This window comes from Phoca vitulina, unplaced genomic scaffold, assembly GCF_004348235.1.
Source record: "Phoca vitulina isolate PV1807 unplaced genomic scaffold, GSC_HSeal_1.0 scaffold53, whole genome shotgun sequence".
Classification (NCBI taxonomy): Eukaryota; Metazoa; Chordata; class Mammalia; order Carnivora; family Phocidae; genus Phoca; species Phoca vitulina.
In genome coordinates this window covers 2,571,235-2,585,140 of record NW_022589756.1, presented here as the reverse complement: position 1 = coordinate 2,585,140, position 13,906 = coordinate 2,571,235, and the positions used below count along the sequence as shown (strand labels likewise).

The window sequence follows — 13,906 nt, the reverse complement described above, 5'->3', positions numbered from 1 at the left end:
TTTATTATTGAAATTTGTTGAAGGCTCACAATGTATCTGTGCCATCAGTGAGTTAAGTGTTCCCCACAGCATGGTGATCAAGAGAATGGAGTCTGGAACCTGACTGCCTGGATCTGAAGCTTGGCTTACTAGCTGTGATACTCAGCACAAATTGCTTAGCTCTCTGTGCTTTGATTTCCTCATCTATAAAATGGGCATAATGACAATACATACCTATATTACAAAGATGCTGTGAAGATTAAATGAATTCATATATGTAAAATGCTTTGAATAACGTCTGGCACACAGTAGGTACTATGTGTTAACTAATGAAATTACCTTATTTTATCTTCACAGAAACCCTATAAGTACTGTTACTATCTTCATTAAAAAGCTGAAGAAATTGGGCCTACTTGCCTGAAGTCACAAGCTAGTAAGTGGCAAGACTGAAAATTGAACCTGTTCATGTTCTTAATACCATGCAATTCTCCTCCCAATCATTATTTCAAATTAAATATTTAATAGGAGAATCTAAATAGCCAAATATATAATTCCCAAAGGTTAAATTAGCTGACTCAGTGTTTTATTTTCATGAGAAATTTTAAGCTTTATCCCATAAAACAATAATTTCCATAACAAGGGAAAATGTACCTCAATCACAGGATCACACTGATGATACAAGTTCTAACCAGTATCAGTAATGCAACATTAACAAAACAGAATTTCAACAATATTCTTTAAAGGTAATTTTGAGAGTCAACACTATTTGCAAGAAACCATGACCTGGTCTAGCCACTGATTATATACTTATCTTCATTTACATTTGCTTTCATTATTAAAAAAAAAAATACATTTACATGGTTCAAAATACAAAAGCTGTAAAAAGTTATACAGGTCTACAAACCCCTACTCCTCCCACCCACCCCCTGCAGGCAACCAGTATTACTAGTTTTCTGGAGGTCTTTACAAAGATACCCTATGCATACACATGCAGATATGTACATTTATTCTCTTTTCAAAACATCCTTTTGTTTTTTACCTAAATGGTAGCATATATACACTGTTTTACATTTGCTTTTTGTACTTAACATATTTCGGAGATCATGCCACATCTTTATATGAAGAGCTTTGTAATTAATTTTTTATGTCTACACAGTAGTTCACTTTATGGATACACCACAATCTAACCACACTAATCTCTTACTACTACAAATAATACTGTAGGCATTAATACGACAAGCAATACTTATTTTTAAAAAATAAACCTGTCATAACAATACTGTTTTCATTAGCAAAATTACAGGAGTTTCCAGAACCTGTCAGTAAGCTATTTAATTAAACATCAAAAAATGGCTCATGGAAACAATTAATGTACTTTAGAAATTTGGACCCAGAGCTATAGGATGGAATCATAAAAGTACTAGGTTTACTTTCCAAGTATACAACAGTAAAGCAATGTTTTTGCAAAGATAAATGATATGTCAAAAGTTAACTGTTCTATTTTTCTTTGCTACTCATATTATCTCTGGGTTTGAAAGGAATATTAAAAATAACTGTAATGTAAAGCAATTTAAGAATTTATGTAAAAAAGGGGCACCTGGGTGGCTCAGTTCGTTAAGCAACTGCCTTCGACTCGGGTAATGATCCCGGGGTCCTGGGACTGAGCCCCGCATCGGGGTCCTTGCTCAGCAGGGAGCCTGCTTCTCCCTCTCCCTGCTACTCTACCTGCTTGTGCTCTCTCTCTCTCTGTCAAATGAATAAATAAAAAAATCTTTTTAAAAAGAATTTATGTAAAAAAAAGAACAACCTCCACCTGCCACCCTTAGAAATAGTCACAAGACTGCAGCTGCACAATCTGGAATGAAGCATCACTTAGCAGTAATTGTAAGGTGCTGATTCTAAAAGCCACGGTGGCCCTTGAAGAGAGATCAGCTTAACAGTGAAAACATCCATGCAAAGCAGCACACATGCTCTTTGCTCATAAGAATAAAATGTGAAATTGTATTTGTGTGCTTGTTCCAAGATTTATTCACATTTCAGATGCAGCATTAGAATGAAACAGGAGTGGGCCCCTGGGTGGCTCAGTTGGTTAAGCAACTGCCTTCAGCTCAGGTCATGATCCTGGAGTCCCAGGATCGAGTCCCGCATCGGGCTCCCTGCTCGGCAGGGAGTCTGCTTCTCCCTCTGACCCTCCCCCCTCTCATGCTCTCTCTCTCTCATTCTCTCTCTCAAATAAATAAATAAAATCTTTAAAAAAAAAAAAAAAAAGAATGAAACAGGAGTATCTCTGAAGAAAAAAAGAAAGAAACCTGGTTTGACAAATTAAAGCATGTGAAAAGCAAATAAAAACCTAAGATAAGCAATTCTGTGCAAATGAAACACTTAAAATGTTTCCCAGAACCTATTGTTCCATCTTCTAAAAATAGTCTGAACCAATTTTTACTAGTCAAAAAAGAAACTCTGAGAAAACAGAGGAAGAATTGAATAAAAATGTTACCTAAAAAAACCTGACCCTTAATGCACAACAGAGGCATCCATAGGCAGCTTTCTTATGACTTATTTACTGCTAAATACTGATCGTTCCAGGGCCTTTGTCAACTGCTTGATATGCATTATTTAATTTTCCTAGTTAAAGAAAAGGAAGTGTAATGAGTAATATCCCCATATTTGCCTTATAAAAACAATGCAAAATATTTCCAATTTTTAAACTATTTCATGAAGTGGTTCTCAGATGACAAATAGTAGATACTTTCCAAGCCTCTGGAGCAGGTGTTCTAAACCAGCATCATGCAGCACAATTATTCTGGGGTGCTTTAAAAAGCCTCTTAAATGCTTGGGGTCCATTCAGGTGATTTTGAAGTTCCCAGTTTAAAAATTTATTATAATAGGAGTACATGGTGGTGATAAAAGATAACTGCAGCAGTACCACAGGAAGATATAAAATTAGAAGTACAAGTCCTGCTGACCCAACTCCCCACAGGTAATTACTGTTTTCAATTTTCTGCACATTATATATTTTTAATTTACAAAGGAGATCATATTATACATGTTCTGCAAATGGTTTCTGTCACCTAACCAAGTATTTGAACATCTCTCCATATTAGTACATCTAGGCCCACCTTGATCTTTCAACAGCTGCCTAGTATTCCATTTTTGAAAACGTATTAATACATTTTTTAAATGTATTATTTAAGCAGTCCCTTTTTGATATTTAAATTATCTTTTTTCTTTGTTTTCTTTTTTTGCTATTACAATTAACACTATAATTGTTATCATACATCCTTATACATCTATATCCTATTGTCTTTTTGCAAGTATACAGAATGGTAAGCAGAATTCTAAAATGACCAGCAGTGACCTACAGCATTGTATAATCTATGCCCACTTTCAGTGGGTGGAATTTGTGAATATGTTGAGCCTCCCATGATTATATATCGTTAGGGCAAAGGGGAGATTCTTCTAGGTGGGCCCAAACCTAATCAGGTGAGCCTTTGAAAGGCAAAGGGTTTTCCCCAGCTGGCTGATCAGGGAAGAGGAAGGCAGAGAGGTGCATTTGGGCTGCCTGGAAGAAAGCAAACATCGATACTGTGAACTGCCTGTGGGAGCAAAGAACTGCAAGCAATCTCTGGAAGCTGAGGGCAGTCCCTAGCCAACAGCTAGCAGGAAAACAATGAACATTAACCCTAAGGTCACAAGGGCTGCCAATAACTGGTAAGCTTAGAAAAGACCCCAAGCTCCAGGTGAGAGCTGCAGCCTTGGTGACACCTGGATTTCAGCTCAGGGAGACCCTGAGCAGAGAATTCAGCCACACTGCCTGGACTTCTGACCTATAGTAACTGTGAGATAATAAATGTATTGTTTCAAACAGCTAAATTTGTGGTGATTTGTTATATAGCATTAAAAACCGGATATAACCTGCATGAAAATTCCAAGAAGAAGCCAAATGGCTGGGTCAAAAATTTTTACAGACATTCCAAAATTGCTCTTCAAATACCTTATACCAATTTAAACACTCACCAACAGATCTAATTTTTTTTTTAATTTCCTGCATATTACCTACTGATTTGAACGGTTCATTCAAGTCCTAAGGGCTGAAATGATCTGTATCTTGCCCACTTGTAGCTGACTGTTCTGCCAGTGGAATTTTTTTAAGTGTTCATACTCTAAAATTTTTTGTAATAAAAACTACCTTTCCTTTCAGGATCTAATAGGAGAAAGGCTGTTATTACAACTGCCAATTCCAGTGTAGGAAGCTACAATAACAAGAGTTACTATCAGCGTATGGAACACTATCAAGTTGTAATCTACCTATAAGTAAAGGGATTTTGAGGAGAAGGATTGGATAAACTCTTGAGCCTCAGAAAACAAATTTAAAAGTTGTTTTTTTCAACTTTGAATATTCTTTTGGGAATAAAACTTTAAATATTTTATGATATATTCCTCCAAGATAATAATCTGAAGAGAAATCTGAATAGGACACAAAGTAAAATCCATGATCAAACCACCAATTACATGACATTAAAGCATTTGTATATATTCAGTATTATTTGGAGAAAGAGGTAGGTTTTAGAGCCAGACAATACCCAAGAATTTATTTACTTACTTATTTTTTAAAGATTTTATTTATTTATTTGATAGAAAGTGGGAGAGTGAGAGAAAGCATAAGGAAGGGGAGGAGCAGAGGGAGAGGGAGAAGGAGTCTCCCCACTGAGCAGACAGCCTGATTCAGGACTCAATCCCAAGACCCTGGGATCATGACCTGAGCCGAAGGCAGACGCTTAACCGACTGAGCCACCCAGATGCCCCAACAATACCGAAGAATTTAGTTGAGCTTCCTTATTTTATAAAGAATACGGTAACATTTTAGAAATCAAAAAGGTTAAAATTTTGTGGGTTTTATTTCAATATTTTCCTTCCACTTTATATAAAAAGACAAAAATTCCTTAAAGTATGAATTGATACATAATCTTTTTAGAGGGCTAGTTAGAGTATGTATCAAAAGCCTTTAAAATGTTCATGCCCTCTGACTTAGAAATTGTCTTCTGAGAATTTGTGCCAAATTACAAATCCTAGATGATCATTCATTCAACAAATTAATTCAACCAATATTTTTAAGCATCTCCTATGAGTTATTAGATACTGTTCTAGAAAAACAACAGTGGATAAAACATGTCCCTGCTGTCATGGAACTTAAATTATGGTAAGAGAGAAAAATAAACAAATGTATTTTTAAAATATAAATTTTATATAAAAACATATAAAAATTTAAGGTGTTGTTAGATTTTTTTTTTTTTAAAGCAGGGTATGAGAGTAAAATGATGAGATATTTAATTTAGAAAAAGCAACCAAGGAAGAAAGTCTCTCAGAGGACATGAATGAAGTAAGGATGTAGATCTTATGAACAGATAGCTATGTGGGAAACACTAAGTGCAAATGCCCTGGGGTAAGTTCTCTCAAACAAGCCCAATACATTACCATCACATTGAATGTTAAGTAAGAGCCAATTGTAAGTACCTAGATTCTGGTCAAAGAAATCTGTGAGGGTTTTTTTTTTTAAAGATTTTATTTAGTTTTTTGACATAGTGAGAGAGAGCACAAGCAGGAGGAGCAGCAGAGGGAGAAGCAGACTCCCTGCCGAGCAAGGAGCCCGATGCGGAACTCGATCCCAGGACCCTGGGATCATGACCTGAGCTGAAGGCAGACGCCTAACCGACTGAGCCACCCAGGCATCCCTCTGTGAGGTTTTTTGTTTGTTTGTTTGTTTTTCAAACAGCTAGCAACATTTTGACTTTCAAAAATTTTACCTTTAAGAATAAGCTTTTTTACTATTACAGTATTATTTATAGTTGGAAACAACAGAAATGTCACACAGTTATTACTAAATTGGCTACATGATAGTGCATTCATAAGATGGGATACTTTAAAAATATTAAAATAACATTTTAAAATCATGTTCAAAAATATTTAATGGTACAGAAAAATGTTATTACATAAAGTGAAAAGAGCAATTTATTAAGCAGTCCATATAATAGCCCAATTTTATTTTGAAAATATGTACAGATATATATGCATTTGAATTATTTCATGATAGGCTTTTTTTTTCCCCTTCTTTTTTTCTTTTCTTCTTTTTTCCTGATAGACTTTTATATATACAGAAAAGAAGACTCTCTCTCAAATAGTGAGATAATAGTTATTTTTAAGTGATGTGACTATGGACAACTTTTTTTTTTTTTTGACAACTTTTATCTTCTTTGAACTTTTCTATGTTTTCCAAATACCCCAAATCTATTACTTTAATATACAAAGGGGGAAACCACAATAGTTATTTTCAAAATAAATGTCTTAAAAGGTAGAATCTTGGTTCTTACCAGAAAATAAACAACAGGAAGCATTTGAGTTCCATTAGTTTCTTTTCTGTTTATGTTTGATTCATTGTGGGACTGACAACAGGGTAACTAAAAAAGTAATGGAAGTGCCTGGCTGGCTCAGTCAGTAGAGCATATGACTCTTGATCTCAGAGCTGTAAGTTCAAGCCCCACATTAGGGGTAGAGTTTACTTTTAAAAAAAAAAAAGTTCTGGAAAAGTGATTATACTTACATTCCTGTTTGAAGGTGAAATATTCTGTAAGATGTCTGCATTCATGATTTCCTCGAAGCAGAAACACTGTTTTGGGATGATTAATCTTTAAACTCCATAAAAACAGCACACACTGTAAGACATATATAAGGATAAATTTTTATATGTGACCATGATAACACATAAAGACAATTTATAGGAATTCAAATGACTTGCTATAATGCCATATCTCATTGCTATTCCCAATTGAAATATGAAACCTTCTAGCTTTTTGAATGTGACATGCTGTTGCCCTAGAATCTGACAGTAAGGAGGCTTCATACATACCTCTCCTTAATTTTTATTCCCATGTTCTATCCAAATATCTAGCACTCTGTGACAAAGCCACCCACATATATACACACATACCCCTTAGTTCTAAAATCTGTTTTATTTAATAAAGAAACACCAGAGACATTTCCACTAAAATAAGGAACAAGGCAAGGATATCCACTATCTCTGCTACTATTCAACACTGTACTAGAGGTATTAGCTAATTGAATTAGACAAGAGAAATTAATTAGAGGTTTAAGAATGGGTAAAGGGGGTCCGTGGGTGGCTCAGTCGTTAAGTGTCTGCCTTCGGCTCAGGTCATGATCCCAGGGTCCTGGGATCGAGCCCCCCATCGGGCTCCCTGCTCCACTGGAAGCCTGCTTCTCCCTCTCCCACTCCCCCTGCTTGTGTTCCCTCTCTCGCTCCGTCTCTCTGTCAATTAAATAAAATCTTTAAAAAAAAAAAAAAGAAAATGATATAATAATAGTATATCTGAAGAACCCTAGGAAAAAAATCAATGATAAAACTAACTCAAATAATAAAGGAACTCAGTAATATGGCAGGATATAAAATTAATATTCAAAATCAATAGCCTTCATATGCACAAACAATAAATAGGACACATGGTAGAGAAAACTCCATTTACAGTAGCATCAAAGAAGATTAAGCATATAGGAATAAATTTAGTAAGAAATGTACAAAATTAATACCAAGAAAAATTTAAAACCCTCCTGAAAGACACAAAAGTAGGCAAGAACAAATGGAAAAACACTCCTTGTTCTTAGATAGGATGATTCAGCATTAGTTCTTCCTAATTTATAAAATCATTGCAATTCCAATAAAAATACCAACAAGCTATTTTATGGAGTTAGACAAGTTGATACTAAAATTTCTATGGAAAAATAAACATGCAAGAACAGCCAGGAAACAGCCAAGAAAAAAACACTGAAAAAAGAGAACTATATGGGGAGGGGGAACTAGTCCTACTAGACATTAAAAGATACTATAAAGCTTCTATAATTAAAACAGTAGTACTGGCACATATATAGATAAATATACCAGTGGAATAAACTAGTCCAGAAATTAATTCAAGTACATAAAGCATTTTGGTATATAAGAAGGGTAGCATCCTAAATCACTAGGAGTAATGATGGACTTCCTCTTTTTTTTTTTAAGATTTTATTTATTTATTTGAGAGAGAGAGTGCACACGTGCACACAAGCAGGGGAAGGGGCAGAGGGACAAGCCAACTCCCTACCGAGCAGGGAGCCCAATGCGGGGCTCCACACTGTCCCACAATCCCATGACCCTGAGAGCATGACCAGAGCTGAGGTCAGATGCTTAACTGACTGAGCCACTAGGTGCTCCTAATGATGGACTTTTTTTTTTTTTTTTTAAGATTTTATTTATTTATTTGACACAGAGAGAGAGAGAGAGAGCACAAGTAGACAGAGCAGCAGGCAGAAGGAGAGAGAGAAGCAGGCTCCCCACTGAGCAGGGAGCCCGATGTGGGGCTCGATCCCAGGATCCTGAGATCATGACCTGAGCCAAAGGCAGCCACTTAACCAACTGAGTCACCCAGGCACCCCAATGATGGACTTCTTAATAAATGTCTCTGGGACAACTGGTGCCATTTCAAAAAAAAATCAGATCCATAACCTACATAACACATAATAAATGACAAATGAACAAGGGAGCTAACTGTATCAAAATGAAACCATGTAAGTTCTGTAAGAAAGAATAGTGAGGAGTGCCGGGGTGGCTCAGTCGGTTAAGCAAGTCTGCCTTCGACTCAGGTCATGATCTCCAGGTCCTGGGATCAAGCCCCACATCAGGCTCCCTGCTCAGCGGGCAGCCTGCTTCTCTCTCTCTCTCCCTCTGCCCCTCCCCACCGCTCAGTCTCTCTCTCTCTCTCAAATAAATAAAATCTTTTTAAAAAAAAGATGGATAAATTTGACTATATACAAATAATTTGTACAGTAAAAAAAATTTGGCCAAAACTGATGAAACTACATATTCATTTAACTTTTGATCTACCCTGAAGATACACCTCCAACAATAAGAAAATCATATGCACAAAGTTGCAGTATTGCTTGTAACAGCAAAATTTTGGAAACAACCTTAACGACCATACATAGGACAGAAGGCTAAGCAAATTATGACACACTCACACAATAAAGTACCATAAAGCTATGAAAAAAAAAAAGATCTCTATAAACTGATTGGAACAATTTTCAGAATATACTGTGAAGTGAAAAAAGCAAAGTGCAAAAGAGTATGCTACTGTTTCTGTAATAAAGAAGGGAAGTAAGAAATACACATGTATTTACTCATTTGTGCAGAAGAAATAGAGGAAGGATAAATGAGAAACTAAAGTTACCTACAATAGGCACAAAGGAAAGGGGTGGAAAGAAGGGGGCACCGGGAACAGTTAAGGGGGGTTGAGGAGGGAGCAATACTTCTCAAAGGATAACCTTTTGGATAGCTTTGACTTCTAGAACAACAGTAATGTTTTACACGTGCCCCTCAAAATAAATAATTAAATCAACCAGCATGTGAAAGAAACCCCAAATAGAATACAAACAGTAATAAACCTAACTGTATTATAAATAGATAACAAAGCAACAAAGAAGGGTATGGGGAAAAAAGAACTAACCCAAGTAACTTTGGAAAATAGCATTTTGACTGCACACTACAAGGCTAAAGACATAGAGAAATGTACACAAACACTGTATCTCTAGTTAGTAAATATGTTTTCACAGTATGAATTGGCTGTTATATATGTATTTTATGGGTATAATAGGATTGAACAGACAAGTGAATGTATTGTAGATAATGGGAGTAGGAAAGGAGGAAGACTAGACTGAATCTTGTGATGTTGGACTGGAATCAAAACTTACTCTTTTTAGGGTATATACAGATAGATACAGAAACAAATAAAAATGTGGGTACATGTGCAGGTTAGTATGCTTATATATATTTCCTAGCTCCTGCTGAGAGGGCCTAGGACCTCAAAATCACTATGTGTATTGGGGCGCCTGGGTGGCTCGGTCATTGAGCGTCTGCCTTCAGCTCAGGTCATGATCCCAGGGTCCTGGGATCGAGCCCCACATTGGGCTCCCTGCTCTGTGGGAAGCCTGCTTCTCCCTCTCCCACTCACCCTGCTTGTGTTCCCTCTCTCGCTGTGTCTCTCTCTGTCAAATAAATAAAATCTTTAAAAAAAAAAATCACTATGTGTATTGATTTTGGGACTACAAATCAATTTTAGCAGGAAAGTATATATGCAAATACAGAACCTGCAAATAATGATCGATCATATATACTAATCATAAAATATACATATCTCACACACAGTCTCAAAACACAAGCAACAATTGACAGGACTATGGTAAGAATCAGATAATCAATAACTGTAGTTGGCAATTTTGACACACTCAAAAGTAACTCCTAGTTCAAGCAGACAAAAATAATGAAAGTTACAGGGAACAGTTCAACAGAGAATACATTATTTTCAAGTATATACAAGATAGACACAAAGGGGCATATGGCTGGCTCAGCTGGTAGAACATGCAACTCTTGATCTTGGGGTTGTGAGTTCAAGCCCCATGTTGGGTATAGAGATTACTTAAAAAAAAAAGTCACAAAAATCTACCAGGTACCTCATCAGAAAGGGAGTCTCAAAAAATTCCAAAGAATGAATATCATTCAGGTTATGTTCTCTAATTAAATTACATTAAATAGAATCAGTAACAAAATACTAACACTAAAAAAAAAATCCCACATGACTGGAAACAAAAAACATACTACTTCATTGTCCTAGGGTTAAAGAGAATTCTTAAAATAGAAAATACTAAATGATAATAAAAACCATACATATCAAAATCTGTGGGACCTAGATAAAGCAGCACTTAAAGGGCAATACACACTGACAAGTACATTTACTTTTTAAAAACAGATATGGAAATATGCTTGTAAATGCCTAATCTATATCTTAAAGGTCATACAGAAACTCCTAACAGTGATTGTAAGAGTGGAATGGCTAACATATGAGGAAACGCTCGATTTCATTAGTAATTGGAGAAATACCAATTGAAACAATAACATACTATTTTAGACCCATCATTCGGTAAATATTAGAAAATGAGATAAAACCAAGTTCTGGAGAGAGGACTGTAAGGAAATATGAACTCTTAGGTGCTACAGGTAGGCATATAGATTGGTACAGCTATTCTGAAGAGGAACCTGTGATTGTCAGTTCAAGAATGAAGGTAATATACCCTTTTCCTTGGCAATTCCACTCTTGTTCATAAACCACAGAGAAACTAAAACATGGGAACATCAGTGGATTTATATAAGAATATTCATCATAGCAACGTTCACTATAGAAAGAAACTGCAGGCAACCTAGGTGTCCAACGTTGAGAATAAATAACTAAAATCTCATAGATGTATACTCTGCAATACTATACAGCAGGCAGAAAGCAATGACTGAGAGGCAGCAACCTGGATGGATCTTAAAAACATCATGATAAGTGAAAACATCCAAATCAACAGAAACAAAGCTACAGCAGTGGTTCTCAGTGTGGTCACATTCATCTCAAATGTGGTACACGGGCATCACTTGGCAACTTTTCAGAAATAGAGATTTTCAGACTCTATCTCAGATCTAGTGAATCAGAAATTCTGGGGTAGGGCGCCTGGGTGGCTCAGTTGGTTAAGCGACTGCCTTCCGGCTCAGGTCATGATCCTGGAGTCCCGGGATTGGGCTCCCTGCTCTGCAGGGAGTCTGCTTCTTCCTCTGACCCTCCCCGCCCCCATGCGTGCGCACGCACTCTCTCTCTCTCAAATAAATAAATAAAATCTTAAAAAAAAAAAAAAAAAGAAATTCTGGGGTGGGGCCCAGCAATCTGTTTTTGAGCAACTGCTCCAGGAAATTATGATGCATGCTAAAGTTTGAGGACCACTGAATAGCACCATAATACTTATGTAAAATTAAAATACTTTATCCACCAAAACCTTACATATTAAAAAATTAATGTAATGTATTATATGTATTCTGAGGTACTAAACATAACAGAAACATAATGGCAAGAGGGAGAAAAAAAATAGAGTTCACAGATAAGAAAAAAAATTAAAACAGAGACGGACTTTGCAATGACTAGTAATAAATGTGTCATGACCTGAAGAGCTTGATTAATTCAACTGGGATTTTCCCACCTCCCAAAAAAGACTTTAAAATTCTAAATCCAGGTGCTTCTCAACAAGCCTAATCTAAGTCACCAACATCTCTTGCCCATGCTTACTGGATTAGATTCCTAACTGGCCTCCCTGTACCCATTCTTAGGCTTCCATTCAGTTTATCAAAAAATAGCCAGAGTAACTGTTTTGTTTTGTTTGTTTGTTTTAGAGAGGGAGGGGGAGGGGCAGAAGGAGAGAGAGAATCTTAAGCAGGCTCCATACCCCACAGGAGCCTGACATGGGGCTCAGCTCGATCTCATAACCCTGAGATCATGAAATCAAGAGCCGGATGCTTAACCAAATGACCCACCCAGGTGCCCTCTGAGTGACTGTTTTAAAACATAAATGTGAATATGTCATTCCCTAGCTCAAAACAATCTCCAATAGCTTCCTACCACATTCAGAATAACACCCAAACTCCTTACTATGGTTTGTAAGGCCTGACATCATCTAACCCCTGCCTATCTCTCTGATACATCCCGTACAACTTCCCCTTACTCATTATTCTGTCTAGCCAAACTGGGCTTGTTACTATTCGTGGACTGCATTACGCTTGCTTCAACCTCAGAGCTTTTATACTTGATATGTCCTCTGCTGGAATGTACTCACCCCTCCCCCACCTCCCACCACAGAGGCATGGCTCATTCTCTCAGGTCATTCAAGTTTCTATTCACAGGTTACCTCCTCCTCAAATCGGCCTTCCCTAATCTCCATCTAAATTAGCTAACCTTGACGCTCTTTTAGCCCCTTACCCTGATATGATTTTCACAGGCATAAACAAATACATGATGCTGTCCCTTTCAATAGAAAATACAGTATAGGACTTGGCTTTGCTTGTTCATCTCCATCCCCAGAATTTAACAGTGTTTCTCAACAGAAGTACTACTGGCAATTTGAAAAGCATGATTCTTTGTTGTTTAGGAGTTTCCTGCCTATTGGATGATGTGTATTTCCCTGGATCCAGCTCATTAAATACCAGTAGGACCTCTCAAGTATTGTGACAAACTATTCATTCATATGTCTTTGTACATAATTATGTGTACATCTGCAGTATTTCTCAAAAATGGAACTGCTGGATCAAAATATATGTACATTTTGAGACAGACACTGCAGAACAAACATGAAACTTAAATATGCAGACACATACAGATATACTTAGACTTTTTTCTTTTTTTTGGTTGACTTTTGTTTTTGATGTATCAACTTGCACAGAATATTCCAAAGAAAAAGTACATTAAATTCTAAATGAAATAAGTCAGGCTGAGAAAAACAAATACCATATGATTTCACTTATGTGTGGAATCTAACACAAAGCACAGGAATAAATAAACAAACATACAAAAAGCAGAATCAGACCTATAAATACAGAGAACAAACTGATGGTTGCCAGAGGGGAGGTGGGTGGGGGGACTGACAAAATGGGTGAAAGGGAGTAGGAGGTATAGGCTTCTAGTTATGGAATGAATAAGTCACAGAAATAAGAGATACAGCATAGGGAACAGTCAATGGTATTGTAATAGCCCCGTATGGTAGCTACACTTGTGGTGAGCATAGCATAACATAAACTTGTTGAATCACTATGTTGTACACCTGAAACTAATATAACATTGTGTGTTAACTATACTCAAAAAAAAGGACATTAAATTCATATATAAACTTAGAAAGCACTTTCTCTTTTTTCTCTATTACATTTCCCAGCCAAGAACATGATATATCTTTTGATTTATCTAGGTCTTTGTTTCTGACTCCTGAAAAGACTCACCTTTTTGAAGTAATGAGATATATAAAAGCACAATTCATA

The 13,906-nt window shown here is 36.5% G+C and overlaps 1 protein-coding gene across 2 annotated transcripts in view; it reads right to left on the bottom strand.

Moving 5' to 3' along the window:
- PPP3CC (protein phosphatase 3 catalytic subunit gamma) overlaps window positions 1–13,906 on the bottom strand; it is a 102,383-nt gene that overhangs the window by 37,590 nt on the left and 50,887 nt on the right. For both annotated transcript variants that reach the window (XM_032388986.1, XM_032388987.1), the window contains exon 4: window positions 6,578–6,689. In XM_032388986.1, the coding sequence (XP_032244877.1) occupies window positions 6,578–6,689 (112 nt within the window). The remainder of the gene's footprint in view (window positions 1–6,577; window positions 6,690–13,906) is intronic.